Source organism: Panicum virgatum, chromosome 1K, assembly GCF_016808335.1.
Source record: "Panicum virgatum strain AP13 chromosome 1K, P.virgatum_v5, whole genome shotgun sequence".
Taxonomy (NCBI): Eukaryota; Viridiplantae; Streptophyta; class Magnoliopsida; order Poales; family Poaceae; genus Panicum; species Panicum virgatum.
This window is the reverse complement of record NC_053136.1, coordinates 31,252,216-31,267,489: the sequence shown is the minus strand read 5'-3', so window position 1 is coordinate 31,267,489 and position 15,274 is coordinate 31,252,216. Positions and strand designations below refer to the sequence as shown.

General features: G+C 47.6%; 2 protein-coding genes across 6 annotated transcripts; one reads left to right on the top strand and one right to left on the bottom strand.

The window, feature by feature from the left end:
- The first annotated feature begins 2,512 nt into the window (after nt 1–2,512).
- On the top strand, nt 2,513–7,800 carry LOC120702667 (exocyst complex component EXO70A1-like). Of its 5 annotated transcripts, none has more exons than XM_039986556.1 (3): nt 2,513–2,690; nt 2,778–2,907; nt 3,077–7,800. In XM_039986556.1, the coding sequence occupies exon 3, from the start codon at nt 5,435–5,437 to the stop codon at nt 7,493–7,495; it is 2,061 nt and encodes a 686-aa protein (XP_039842490.1). In that variant the 5' UTR covers nt 2,513–2,690; nt 2,778–2,907; nt 3,077–5,434; the 3' UTR covers nt 7,496–7,800. The 5 variants fall into 5 exon arrangements, with proteins under 5 accessions (XP_039842490.1, XP_039842505.1, XP_039842514.1 ...); XM_039986571.1 differs by having other exon boundaries at nt 2,778–3,243; nt 3,326–7,800; XM_039986580.1 differs by having other exon boundaries at nt 2,778–3,851; nt 3,944–7,800.
- A 5,379-nt stretch (nt 7,801–13,179) lies between these two features.
- On the bottom strand, nt 13,180–14,530 carry LOC120702660. The gene has a single exon (XM_039986543.1). The coding sequence runs from the start codon at nt 14,218–14,220 to the stop codon at nt 13,543–13,545; it is 678 nt and encodes a 225-aa protein (XP_039842477.1). The 5' UTR covers nt 14,221–14,530; the 3' UTR covers nt 13,180–13,542.
- Between the last annotated feature and the right edge of the window lie 744 nt (nt 14,531–15,274).

The window sequence follows — 15,274 nt, the reverse complement described above, 5'->3', positions numbered from 1 at the left end:
TGCTCGGCTTGCGTCGCGCGTGCTATGGCTGTGCAGTTGCTGTGTGCATGCGTGGGGTCGAGCTAAGGGCGGCAGGGCCTGGCTCGGCGTGCTTGCACGCGGCCTGGTCTGCTTGTGTGTGTTTGCGGAAGAGAAAGGTGAGCACGGCAAGGCGCTTGGCGTGCGAGCTTGCATGTCGTGTGTGTGCTGCCTGAGCTAGCTTGCTAGTGCAGCTTGTCTGACCGCAAGCATAGAACGTGAGGAGGTATGGAGAGAGTAAAAGGATTATGAGAAGAAAAGATTGGAGGAAGGGTTAAGCTGAAATGATGAATTTGAAGGGAAGTTAATAATTGGATGGTTATTAGATAAAAGATGGGTTTTAGATAACAACGGAGATTGAGCTCAAAGGATTTTTACAAAGTTTCGAAATTGATTTTTAACAAGTGATTTAACTTGGTAATTTTACGGGTGTTACATCAATTGTCCATGCTATTACTTTTTAGCAAAGAAATAGTGGTAGTCATGTGAAGAAGTAATCATCACTGCATCAAATTTAAAGACTTAAAATAATACAAAGTAGTCATTAGGGCAGTCCTAATCCAAACTCTACCATAGAGTCTAAGCCTCCTATTTATTGTGTTTTGCTGATGTGGCAGTATATTTATAGAAGAGAGAGGGAGAGAAATCAAGACTCCAAGTCTTATTTAGACTCCAAGTCTTCACGCAAATCAAGAATAAATGTGAGAGAGACAAGTGTGCCATATAAACCAAAGTAACACACTTTACATTGTGAAGTATACTTTCTTGTGATGGAGTCTTTGAGGCTTAGACTCTATGAGTGGAGTCTGCATTGAGACTACCCTTAACACTTAAAATATAGTTGTCATAACATACCTAACAACTGAAAATGTAGTTGTTATTACTAGAAAAGTTGTCCTTATTGGCCAGTCATTAACAACAACAAAATATCCCATAATTAAAGACTTAATGACCGGAATTCAATCGTGGCTATTAATACTTTTAAGAACGGAGCCTTTAAAGACCAAGGACGACCACATCTGGACTTTTAAATAGGAGGTATTGTAATTGATAACGAGATCAGACACATATCGACCACTACTGTAAACAAAGTTGATTCCATTACACAAATTTGATTATGAGTAATGCACCGATGGAGTGTTGACCCATCAATTAAGTATAACTATTGAGTAAAAAACAAAGAGCAAAAACCAATTTTCCAATTTCTGCTTTGTTGAGTATCTTCATCTTATCCGCTACTTCGCGAGATTCAAGAATATGTGAAACAATAGATTGATTTTTGGCGGGCCAAGATGCTGCAGTCTGCATATTCCTATATTGTCTACACTTGTGCGTCTTGCTCAGTTGCTATTAGCCCATGCTAAAGGTAATTATTTTTATCCGTCTTAACTGTGCGTGCACCGTGCAGCTGTTTTTCACCCACTCAAGCCCGGGCAGGCGCCCAGGGTCATTGGACCCTGGTTCCACCGGTGCTGATGGCATAGGCAAGCAATGGAGCAAGTAGATTGAACAAATGTACTGTACCCACAAAAAAAAGGTAGTGTCAAAAATGAAGACAGAAAATAGCCTAATGATAGCAGCATAGAGTGACAACGTCCCCTTATACAGCTTCACTCTATTTGACACAAAGATGTCTAACTAGAAACCACTACAAATATATTAAATTAGATTATTATTAGGATGTGACGAAGTTACTAGCTTCTAGATTAAAAAACAATATTTTTATATTTATATAAGATAGGTTGGACAAACAAAAATATGTGTTTGGTTTATTGACACACAAGTGTCGCGGCAGATTTTTTTTAGCATCTCCTCTTGACATGCACATAGATTTTCAACATATTTTTCCTGAATTTTTAAATTCAGAAAATATAATGAGCACATGTGCTGAGTTGTGGAGTAGAATCCGGATGGTTAAGTTTCATAAAAAACATCCGTAACTTTTCCTTCTGTTTTCTTCTTACTTATCACAATTCACAAAAGTCCCTAACCAGCTGATTTTTTTTCTTATCAAAATAAAAATCACCATGTTGTACTAAAATTATTATATATATTTCATACTGTATGATGTTTTTACTAACATGGTGGTGTCGTATGTTTCATACTGTATGATGTTGTACTAAAATCACTTTGTTTGAATACGTTATCTCAACGATTATATATAATTTTCAGCGTATAAAATATCGTCAAAATAATTTGCAGCGAAAAATAGATTTTGCACGGTCTGTATAGTCAAACTGAACCTGATACTCTATCTCCTATACACCGTGGGCGTGGAGATGGAGGCTTGGGAAGAACCGGCTGTTCCCAGGCCGACACGTGTCGGCTTTGGGGAGGCCCAGCACCGGCCCCGGAGAGAGACGCTCGACGCGGGGCATGGATTTCTCGCGTTCACATGCCGCGCGCGCACCGCCTCTAGTGGACCCCGCCGTCCCCTGCGTCGGCCTGCCGCACCGCCTCGCCTTGCCGTGGGCCTCAGCGGGTCCCCGCAAAACGTCCGCACGGGTGCTCGGCTTCTCGCTCCGACCCTTTCCCTTTTCGTCTCCCTGTTGTGGAGGCGGGGTAGGGTTTGGGAATTGGCCGCCGCTGCCGCCTTTTGAGGGCGGCTTCGTTGGTGTAGCCCACCGGTGGTGCGCCGGCCGTTCGTGAAGACCGGCGCCGCCCTCCTACAGGTGCGCTCCCCACGATATGTGGTAGTTCCCGCCTCTGTCCTGCCAAACCTTACGCGCCGTCCTTGGCTGGCGGCTTCGTTGGTGTAGCTCACCGGCGGCGAGCCCACCAGCGGTGTGCAGGCCATCCGTCAAGACCGTCGCCGCCCTCCTCCAGTTGCGCTCCATATGATACGCGGATCTTCCCCTGGATTTTGGCTCTGTTCTCCCAAGCCTTATGGTAATCTCCAGATCTGTGTGATTCTATGAACTCTGAATCGGTGAGGGGGTGTACTTCTCCCAGCAACGGGAGCATGAGCAGTAGCCCCTCCATGATGGCCACCGCTGACTCCTCTGGACTCCGATAACCTCTTCTGGTGGGTTCGTCCCATTCCTCTCCTATACGCTAGCAAGCAGCGAGCGGCCCTTCCTCGGTCCTCATCGCTTGCCCTTGTGGGGCAGTCATCGTTCGCAGCTTGCTGGACATGGAGACTGCCGCCGGTGAAAAGATATGTTCCACCGACTTCGTTTCCACCCCACTCCTTGCAACATTACTTGTGTGTTCTTCTTGCTCCAGGTTCAACTATGATCGAATGCATGTTCCAGTCAGAGGGTCAACATTTCAGTTGTTGGTAATTGCCAAATGTGCCTCATTTTAGGTTCAGTTGGTGCTACATGACCCAATCAACAATCTCCCATATGATTCATGGCCGCTTCCACAAGACCACAATGGGGCTTTCTTCAATGTTGCCTTGGTTTGGCTTTCTGAGATTTAAATAAACTTGCATTCTTCTTACTCAAAATGTTCAGAGTAGTAGTCTGATGCACTTTACTGTTGACGATGAGCCAAACTGATTCGTAGCTTCATAATCTTTGTCTCCATGTCCACATATTGTTCGATGAAATGCCAACAAACAATGGTTAACATTGCCTTTTGTAGCCAATTTCGTAAATTAGACATAAATCTTAATACTTTAGATGTGTTGAATTAATGGACAGAGTAGTAACCTTGACGGCAGGTACTAAACCCTTCTCCTATGAACTCAATCTGTCTCTTTTTTTCAACTGAAGTTTTTATTAACTTGCACTGTGATTGGTTCTTCCATTTGGTGACACAGGGTGTCTCCGTTGGAGGAGTTAGCTGATTTAGGATGGGATTGCTTGCAAAATTCCGTCAGCAGCTTGGTTAGTAACTGATAACCTGTGAAGGTTCACTATATGATGCACTGCAATGCCTTCAACCTGTAGTTATGACAAGTATTTTGTATGTTTCCCAGTGTTTTCTCTGTTCTTTGTGTAATGGCTTATGGCAAAAACCGCTGTGATGAGTGTGCATTAAGTGGCCTATGTTCATAGATCATTAGTTGAAGACCAACGACGAACAATAGGAGTCAGGAAGAAGTATGAAGACTGCAGAGGGGTATTTGTTCATCAGATTGTAGTGAATGGCTATGCAACTGTCTTGACAAACTAGATGCTTTTTCTATAGTTTTACTCTACATGATAGACAATTAGCATTCAAACTTGCATTGTTGTTCCTTATTTCCATGTGATGATTTGCCTACATTGAAGCATTCTCATGGATGAGGGGCCATGAATATTCCTTAGTTGCTTTTATTCGGTATCGAGCTGCATTACATAGAAAGACAAAAACATTTAAGGCTTTACACTACTGTTACTTTATCTTGCAAATTTCTTACCTCCAACTTCCTTTAGTATTTTCAGTATTGTAGAGCCTTATCCACCACAGCGATTTGTAAGATAAAAGAGGCTTCCTTAAGCATTACCCACAATAATTATGAATGGTCAGTTCATCTTTATGATGTTTCTCACCAATGATGTATTGGCTCATCTTTTTCATTTCAAGAGCAATAATAAATAATAGTGCTAAAAATGTATTCAACTATCTGCGAGCCCATGGAATCAGTATGTAAGTTTTTATAGAGGTGATTAAGTGGTCTGCACTGTAATATTTTTATTTGCTCTTTCATACAGTAACCATGATATGTCATTTGGTTCTGTTCATTACATCGCATCTTTAGGCAGGTGACTACTTTAATCAATCCTTTCGCATGCCTTATGCATACAATAAGCTAACAGCTTCCCGTTTGCTGCTTATCATGTTTGTTGCTCTCCGTCGTGCACAGTACGGGCGCGGCGAAGCGCGTCAGACAAGGAGCCCAATCACCCCGGAGAGGGGAAACCCGACGCGAGGCATGCATTTGGCATTCCTCCTTTCACCTCATACGCAACAATCAGCCCACCCTTCAATGTATTTCTCTTTCTGCTCTATACGCATATGTAATCATCAACGCATCAACTATTTTACTCCATATTTTCAAGTGGGCGCGGCGTAGTGCGCAATTTAGATTACATCGGTCAAGACAAGAGGGAAAAAACTAGAGCACGCCGACGGCTGATTGCCGCTGGTGGGGAACTGTGGGGTTGGCCGGTGGTGGCCGGCCGGCGCAGGGTACATGTCCTCCCAGCTTTTTTTAAGCTCAAGATGGCAGCGCCGAGGATCCAGTCACGCGAATCGCACTGACACCACACCCCCTGCTGATCTCCCCGCGACGCCGCGCCGACCTCTCGCGGGTCTCGGCGGGCCAGAGGAGGCAGCGGTCAAACAAAGCCAGCGGCAGCAGCATAGGCATTAGGCATAGAGCACAGAGCAGCGGCGGCGGCAACACCCAAGCCAGAAGCCACCTCCGCCCCGCTCAGCTCCAAAATTCCCCCACCCCACGGCGCGCCCGAGGCGGCCAGCGGTGATGTCGTCAGCGGCGCCCGCGCCCCCGCCGCCCCAGCCGGAGTCCCCGCCCGCCGGCGCCGGCGGCGACAAGGTCCTGGCCGCGGCGCAGCACATCGTCAAGTCCCTCGCGACCTCCAAGAACGCCGCCGACGACATGATCCGCATCCTCTCCGGCTTCGACAACCGCCTCTCCTCCATCACCAACGACCACCTCTTCCCCTCCCCGGACCCCTCCTCCGGCCCCGCCTCCGCCTCCGAGATCTCCGCCGCCGCCTTCGACGCCGCGGACCAGCTCATCCAGCTCTGGGACGCCACCCCGGAGGCGCTCGTCTTCGAGGCCCCCGAGGACGACGTCGCGCAGTACCTCGCCGCGGTCGACGTCGCCGTCGAGCACCTCGCGCGCGGGGGCCCCGGCGGCGCGCGCGCGGGCGTCGCCGTGCAGCTCGCCATGGCGCGGCTCGAGGAGGAGCTGCGCCACCTCATGGTCCGCCACGCCGTGCCGATCGACCCCACGGGGCTCTTCTTCTCGCTGCGCCGCCTCTCGCTCGAGTCCATGGACGACCTCGACGCCTCCTCCGAGTTCGACGCCGCCACGCCGCACAGCCTGGACGGCACCCCCGCCGGCTCGGAGACCGCGCGCGGCGCCGCGCTGGGATCCAGCCCCTTCGAGGACCAGGTCTTCGACCCCGTGCGCCCCGAGGCCGTCGACGAGCTGCGCGCCATCGCCGACCGGATGGCGCGCGCGGGCTACTCCCGCGAGCTTGCCGACGCCTACTGCGGCGTCCGCCGCGACCTGCTCGACGAGTACCTCTCCGTGCTCGGCGTCGAGCGCCTCAGCATCGACGAGGTGCAGCGCATCGAGTGGAAGCTGCTCAACGACAAGATGAAGAAGTGGGTGCACGGCGTCAAGACGGTCGTGCGCGTGCTGCTTGCTGGTGAGCGCCGCCTCTGTGACCAGGTGCTTGCCGCGTCCGATGACCTTATGGAGGAGTGCTTCCTTGAGTCCACCAAAGGATGCATTATGCAGATTCTCAGCTTTGGGGATGCTGTGACTGTGTGCCCCCGCTCGCCAGAGAAGGTGCCCCGGATCCTTGACATGTATGAGGTGCTTGCAGAGGTGATTCCTGAAATGAGGGACTTGTGCATAGGAAGTTCTGGGGATGGTGTGATCAGTGACGTGCAGGCCATTCTTGATAGGCTTGGTGATGCCGTGAGGGGTAACCTGTTTGAGTTTGGGAAGATGTTGCAGCAGGAGACATCACGGAGGGCGATGGCGGCTGGTGAGATCCACCCGATGACACGCTATGTCATGAACTATTTGAGGTTGCTGGTTGTTTACAGTGAGACACTTGATGTCCTCTTGGCTGATGACAATAGTGATCACGATGCTTTCAGAAATTCTGATGATCAGGATCAGGAACACTTGGAGAGCATGACCCCTCTTGGAAGGCGTCTCCTGAAGCTGATATCTTATTTGGAGGCCAATTTGGAGGAAAAATCTAAGCTCTATGAAGACGCTGCCCTTGAGTGCATATTTGCCATGAACAATTTGCTCTATATTGTTCAGAAGGTGAAGGATTCTGAGCTAGGGAAGATTTTAGGTGATCACTGGATAAAAAGGCGAAGTGGTAAGATTCGGCAGTATTCAAAGAGCTATCTAAGGGTTTCTTGGACAAAACCTTTGTCATATTTCAAGGAAGATGGGTATGGGAGTGGGAGTGGGAGTGGGAGTGGGTATGGGAGTGGAAGCGGGAGTGGCAGTGGCAGTGGGCATTCAAGTTCTAGGATGTCCATCAAGGAAAAGTTCAAGAACTTCAACATGGCCTTTGAGGAAATTTACAGGAACCAAACACTCTGGAAAGTTCCAGATCCTCAACTCCGGGAAGAACTGAAAATATCAATATCTGAAAATGTAATTCCAGCATACCGTGCTTTTCTGGGCAGATATGGTAATCAAGTAGATGGGGGAAGAAATCCAGGAAAATATATAAAATACACACCAGAGGATTTGGAGAGCCACTTATCTGATTTATTTGAAGGGTCTTCAGTTTCTGTCAACAACTCTAGGAGAAGAACATAGTTAATGGTTGACAGGATAATATTTCAGGTATGATCTGGTTGGAAGGATCTACATTCATGAACTTCATTACACATCATATCTGTTGATCGGATGCTTGTTCCCACAGTAGTCATTACAATACTGTAATACAACATGTGGACCTTTTGGTGTGCTTACTGCCACATCTTGTGTACAAAGAAATGCTGTAAATTTATTGTCCTTTTGTTAATTGTGATATGTGCTTACTATCTCACATTGATTGTTAAAGACCATTTGCCACTAGGTAAATTATTGAGTATCCAGGAGAACTTTCTCGGTTGGATTAATTGGGGTTGCCATATATGTTAGGAGTTGTGCAGTCATATTCTATTGATGACGATGGAGAAACATGTGGTGCCAAATAGAAAAAGTTTTGATCTTGATCCTTCATGTTTTGGATTATCCATTTTGTACTTGCAAAGTTAGAAAAAGAAAGCCTACCAGCTTGCTCATTCTCAACAGTCAACACTCTAGAGGTAGCTCTGCCTTTGTTATTTCTGATTTGTGACTTGTGAGCATCTTGAGTAAGGAACACTTCCATTTAGTCATTGATGATAAATATTGCTCTTTATCGCTTCTTACTTTTTCAATGTTTTATTTTCCATACATTGCTGTCTTATTCAGCCTCATTTTTTTTTATATATAATGGGTTGACATTCTAAATTTTTTATTTATGTGGTGCACTCTGCAAGCAGTGTGCTGAAGTATGTGTGCATTTCTCACTTCCTTTAATATTAAGATTTTTAGGAAATTGGTTATGCATGGAACTCAACTTGGCACTAAGAAACAGAGGTCCTGCGTTTGAGACTGATTGGCCCAAATTCATGGAAACCATAATTGTAATGTTTTTGGTGGTCTCAACGGTTTAAAGTGAGACAAGTGGCCATGGGTTGGCATGGTCCCACCATTATCGGGTTCAGAATGCAGTTGTAGTTCGCTGCACGCTTGAATGAGAGTGTTTTAATTATGATCAGGTTCGCCTTTTTTTCACAGTGTTTTAAGTATGATTAGGTTGCCTGTTTTCCTCAGCAGCTGACCCTTGGACTGAACTGGTTAATTCTATAAACTCAAGTGTAAGTCAATGTTTCATTGCTTAGTACCAGAATGACTGAATCTACATGTGATTGCCACTGGAGGCTAAACCGTAGGATGGAATTATGGCTTTCCATTCGAAAGTTCTTTTACTTGATAGAACTCCCCAATTGTTGCTAGCTTCTGCCCAAACATGGATTTTGTACTGGTCAGCCTTACAAGTTACATTTTGGTCCGTGTATATCAATTGTAAATTCTGATATGGTAGTATGGTATCTGAAACTTATCTTATACAGAAGTAGGATTTTCTAACACCTCCAATTTGACCAAAATTATGCCCCCACCTCTGGCAATTGGTAACTTTGACCATACTTGGATTTGGATGCAGGGGCATCAAGCATAGTTGTCAACTTGTCATTAGTAGAAAGAGTGTCCTACTAATATCTTAATAATATATATGCACTGCATCTCTTTGGAAGGTTGTTGAGGTTTATTATACATTGTTGGACAGTAGACACACGCATAGCATATTTGCTCGTCTCAGTACATCTCTGCATCTGTTCTACAAAAGTCTTTCTGCCTTTGCCATCACTGTCCAAGTTTGATATTAAAACCATGTCTAAATACTTTCAACATAAAAATATGGAGCAATCTCATTAGACGTTGCTACCTGAAGAAGGGAAATCATTTTTGTTAATTAGAGAAATAGCCTGTAAATTTCAAATCTGATACTTGACTATTGGAAAAGCATGGGTGTCCAGGATCTTTTATTGTTCCTAACCTTTTCAAATCTGTAAAATGGTTAGCCAAAGTAATCCTGAACTGAAAATTTTAGATCATAGATATGGAAAGAAAAATATATAAAGAGGAATGGGGAAGTTTTTTTCTTTTCATTTTGGAGTTTGGGAATTGGGAGGATTTGTAGGATAATATAGATGAAAATAAATAATGAAGTTTGGACCTTTCTGTCCAAAGTAGCTTACTAGGACCTGGTACTGGAAACAGCAAATACTGGATGCGGCAGATCGCACATTTACATAAGTTATCTAAAACCCAAACTATGCAAAGATGAAATTTAAAACTAGAACATATTACTGTCAGTCTGCTATACAATCCGCAGAGTGCTAACAGCTATTCGGGGTCCCTTATACTAATGTAAACTTGATGTGCTCTCATATACATCCCTAGAAGTATGATGCTTGGCATCAGCTTTCTGACATCATCCTAGGCCAACCAAAAAACACAATTTCATGTTGATCTCCTATAGCTATAGGTCTTCTTTCCCATTTGCTATTGACCGTGTTACAAATTTTTTTTTCAGGCCTTCCACATGTAACTATGTAAGTGAGCTATAAGCATGCCAAAAACATGTACATTCTAAATTCTAAAACAAATCCGCCATCCACATTTGAAAGGGTGCAGGGGGCTTAGTGCTGTATACTTTATATATATGTTATTGATGATACTTCTGCCTTTTGTAGTACAAGTTGGATGATATTCATTTTGTGGTGCGTGGAAGGAGACCTGGAATTTAGTGCTTTATCTTTGTATTGTTGATTGTGTTGGGTGTTCTCTTTCAGCTTTATTTAGCAAATATTCCTTCAGTGATGCATTGATTGATTCTGTCAAAAATAAAGTGAACTGTTGGTTTCTGCCTTTTGCTTATAGCAGTAATTGATTCCCTCTTTTTCAAATATCAGCCAATTTCTATTGTTATTTTATTCATGATGTTTTTTTAACTTTGTTTTCTTTCTTTTTTCATTTGTCAACATATTTTGTGGCAAAATTCTGTCAGCTGTTTAATGTAGATTATGATGAAGTCTTTTGTGGTGTTGCTGAATGACGGTAGCTTTATAATGAAGTCACCAAATCTACAACACTACTTGTTTAATGTCCAAACAGAAACAGGACTTCGCCAATCTGCTGAAAGAATTACAGAAAGGATTTTAGTCTCTATTTTCAATTTCTAGTTTTGGTTCAACTTGTTATTGAGTTTGTAAATCCTTACTGTTAGTCTATTTTTATGCCCTGTACTGTTAATTTCTTAAGTCCCCTCTTGTCTGAATTTTTGGTTCATTGTGTAATGTCAACGTGTAGAGAATGTGCGTGTGCGTGTGGTGGTGGGGCATCAGATTTTGTCGTGCGGCTTATTGCAGTGAGTGAACTTGCGCTGGTAGTGGCTTTTGGCAGAAGCTAGCTAACTTGTTTGTGCTGCTATTTCTACATCAATTCAGGCGGTTTTTACTTTTCTCTGAGAGACCATTACTTTTGTTTTAATGATGCTATAAAGGGTGAACTCAAGTTGGTGGTTGTTAGAGTATATTTGGTAGGTTAGGATATGTAATCCGGACTGCCATATGTATAGGGGAGGTGCTTTGCTCCCCAAGTCTCTCTACTCTATATATACCGCCCAAGGGGCTCAATGCAATAAATCGACTGCATTATACGCATCCTATCTTTCCTACATGGCATCAGACGCCTAGGTTACGAGATCCTAACCCTAGCCGCGCCGCCGCTTCCGCTGCACCCGCGCGCCCCCGGGGAGATCGAGATTGATCTCCGCCGGGGGTAGCGCCCTCCTAGGATGCGCCGCGGATCCCTCTGATCTGCGCCGCCGTCGTCGTCCACAAGCAGCAGGAGGGCTGTCCTCTACCGTCGCCGGGGCCGCGTCGCTCGTCAGCATCGCCATGGCCCCGCCTTGGGCCGCTGCCGCCTCTGCGTCGTTGTCCCCGGCCCCGCTCACGGCTTCCCCGCCCCTTCCGCGCCTCAGGCCAGCCCCCCTCCCAGCGCCGCCGCCGCCGCACGACAGCGCGCGTGCGCGGCTGCCGAGGGGGAGGAGCCCCTCCCACTACCGCCGCACGGCCTGCGCACCGCGCGCGTGCGCGGTTGGAGGGGAGGAGCCAAGACCGCGCCGTCGGGCGGACGGGCCGCAGCATCGCCGGTCGACGTCGCTGTCGGGCCGTCGCGTCGTGGGCTCTGCCCCACCGCTCTTCCCTCGCCGGCTACCTCCCCTGCGCCATCGGCCGCCGCCCTTCCTCCCCCAGCGCCGCCTCTGCTTCTCGAGAAGACGCGGCTGCGGGGGCGGATCTTGGCCTGACGATCCGAGGAGAGCCGCTCGGGTTTTCCAATCTCCTCTGTTTTTTCCCCGTGTTGACCACGCGGGGAAGAGACAAGGAGGAGAGAGGAATTCGCTACGGCACCCGAGATTGTACCCGGAGGTCACCCTGCTGCTGTTGTGTGTTTTTCTTAGGTTTTTTCCCGATTCGTTATCGGGTTTGCGTCGCCCTACCGTTCGTCGCCGTTCATCGTCGACACTCCCGAAGGACGAGGTTGTTGTTGCGCCCTCCAGGCTGCAGCAACGACGTTCGTGATCAAGCCACCCTACCGGTGTCGTCGCCTTTTCAGGCGGTGGCGCCACTCGCCGCCGGTCTTCGTCAAGCAGGCGCTCGATCCGCCTCCAGCCTTTCTCGCGCGGACATCGCCGCCGATGTTCCTGAAGGAAGACGTCGTCACCACCCCTGATCTGAGCGCGACACTTGCTGCAACCTGCGCCGTCGCCACCCCTGTCCTGAGCGTGACCTAAGTCGCAAACCGCGCCGTCTACCTTCGTCATCCGCCGTACCGTCCTGCTGCTGTCTTCGGCAAGAAGCTGCTGAGTTTGCGTACTCAGCACCTCGACGACGCTTCGACCCGCGCCCCCCTCCACGGCTTCGACCACGTCCACCTCGACTTCGGCTACTACGGCACTAAAGGGCTATCATCTGCATGGGTCTCCAGTCAAAGCTTTCGCACCGGCGTTCCGACTGCGGGGGGATACATCTCCATTGTTTTCCAGTCTGACCATTCGTGTTACTACCGCTACGACTGCGAGGGGATGTTAGAGTATATTTGGTAGGTTAGGATATGTAATCCCGGACTGCCATATGTATAGGGGAAGTGCCCTGCCCCCCAAGTCTCTCTACTCTATATATACCGCCCAAGGGGCTCAATGTAATAAATTAACCATTATACGCATCCTACTTTCCTACAGTGGTATAATGCAAAACTTAATTTTCTGAAAACTTGTTGCAAAATAGTACCTGATCCTTACCATGTGCTGGGAAATCTGTCTGTGAGTGACACTTTCTTGTGGTAGCACTATTGTGCTGCGCCAGTGGACCCTCCATTGTGTGCAAATCCACCAGTGGACAATGCACGCATGTTTTTAAATGTGGGCCTCTTGATTTGCTTGCTTGCAAGGAGCTTTTATCAAGGCGTTTGATGTGAAATGCTGCACTGTTCAAATAGCATGGTAAACATCTTTGAGAGATTGAGTGGCCTGATATTTTTACAGCTTTAGTGCGCCTCTTAAGGCCTTGTTCGGTTGCAAGGGGATTGAAAGGGGATTAACTGGACAAGGCATAAAGCGTCTAGATTTTTCAGGTGTGTAAGCGCCTCCTCAAAAAGACACATTTACAGTACGAAGCTTGGGTTTTTCTGGACTCCAAGACGAAATGTTCAATTAGGTCAATTTCAGTGGGAGTGTCATAAGAGTGTCATGAATATTAAATTTGCTAACATGTACCAATAGTATGAGGAGAGAGAAGAGAAAAGTGTTATAAAATGTGAGAGGATTGTCATCATTGGCATAGTTCTTAAGATTAACTGTGTCGATGACACTCTCACTGAGACTGACCTTAAAGATCGAGATTTTCATGCGAATCAATTGTGCTCTAATTCTGAAGGAGAAAGCTCAAATCTCCATAAAAGAAAACAAGAGCATGAGCACGTACATCTCTCTCCAGTCCAAACACCCTCCAATTTTACTCCAAGAAACGAGCTCGATTTTCTTGCCACTTATTCTAGGTATAATAGATACACCCCCAAACTCTTAATTCCTTAGCTAATTAGGTTGGATCGACCGTTAGCGCACACACAGTCGATTAGTTGATCATCAGTAGGAGTATTCAGTAGCAGGGGCCATCATATGCATGGACATGGATGGGATGATGAGGCATTCAGGCGCCCCTCTCGAGCATCTCGCAGAACCTCTTGAAGGACTCGAGCTTCTGCAGCTTCATCTGGTCGTGGAACCGCCGGATGAACACGTCCGCCACGCGGTCGATCTCGTCCTCCAGCCGGAACTCCCCCTCCACCGCCGGCCCCGCGGCGGCGATGGCGGCGATCGCCTGCTTCTCGCAGTTGCCGTCGTTGTATTCGACCACCTCCTCCTCCCCGCCGGCCGACAACGGCGAGCGGGCGAGGCACGCACCGCCGTCCCGCTCCAGCGCGAAGCTCGGCAGGCTGCTGAGCACGACGGCCCTGCTCTCCTGCTCCACCACAAAGCTCGGCAGGCTCTGCAGCACGGCGGCCTTCCTGCCGCCTCCGCCGAGGAGCAGGTGCCCGCCGGCGCCGCCGCGTCCTGCGCCCTCGGCCGCACCGCCCTCGCCGCCGCCGTGGGTGGTAGCCACCGCATTGCCGTATCTGCCCTGGGCACCGCTGCCGCTAGCGCCGCCGCCCATGATGGCGTGGATCTTGCTCTGGATGGCGCTCAGCAGGAGCTTCTTGTTGCGCATGATGCCGAGCATGATGAGGCGCGTCCGCAGGGAGCTGGCCCTGGTGCCCACCGCCGTGGACTTCACCGCCGCCACGACGGCGGCGAAGAGCTGCTTCAGGTACCTGGTCGCCTTCTTCATCTTGGATCTCCAATCGACGGCCAATGCAGCTAGTACCTTAATTATTAGCTGACCGACGCAATGCTAGCTATGCAAACGAGAGATCAAGAACTCCTGGTGCTTCTGGTGATTGCTTGTTGCTACTGGTAGCCTGCAATGAACTGTGTATGCATGAAAGGACCTGTGTGTTTTGGCATGGAGTTTGGTCAGGAGGGTTTCATGAGTATATATAGAGGTTGGAGGTCGACGGCATGAGATCTTGGCCATCTTCTTCTTCCAAGAAGCTTCAGGGTCACATGGATCCACACTTGCACGGTCGCCAGGAATTATGGGCGCTGAGGAAAAGGAGGAGAGGGGCCAAAAGTAACCCAACATCCATCGACCAATCGATCTAAGCCTACTGATTAAAGCAAAAGCGGTAAACAAAGATGATGCCTAGGCATGGTAATAATTAACAAAGTACCAAAGACACATTGTATGGATCATCATCCATAAAAAAAACGAGAGGGATGATAGATGCTATTAAGTTTTGGGTCATGGTCCCAATTATGGGATGGCAATGGACCCTAGCGAGAGGGCCGGGCTTCTTGCCCAAGTGCAACACTTGCGCAAGTTGACATGATCTCGGTCGTGTCGATTTGCTGGTTCCTTTTTGAGGATTTGGTGAAATATCTCGTGCTTGCGGAGGATGCAAATGCAACTGCAAGCCTGCAACTTGCAACTCTGCTAGCTAGATTGAGTTTTGCCGCTCCGTGTGTGAGAGGAGAGTGGTTTGATTTGCTTGCTTGTCATTGCCTAATACTTTGCGCTATTCAAAGACTTGTCATTTCCTCCAACCCAATGGCGGCGGCATCTACCCCAGAGCTCAAGGCTCAAGTGGATGCAGGGGCAGACTGGCTAAATTTAGCTAAATGGTTTCAAGACTTTAAATCTGAAACTAAATGTTTTAGTTTGCATCATGCCATCTATGAACTGAACGAAATCCATACCCTACTCTGTCATACACGCACTTAGCTAATCGCATGCCTTTTCAGCTAACAGATCATACAGATGTACTCCATTTGGTACACGTATA

What these genes read in the sequence shown, in the direction of transcription:
- LOC120702660 (XM_039986543.1), bottom strand. Translation starts at nt 14,220, where the DNA reads ATGAAGAAGGCGACCAGGTACCTGAAGCAGCTCTTCGCCGCCGTCGTG.
- LOC120702667 (XM_039986588.1), top strand. Translation starts at nt 5,435, where the DNA reads ATGTCGTCAGCGGCGCCCGCGCCCCCGCCGCCCCAGCCGGAGTCCCCG.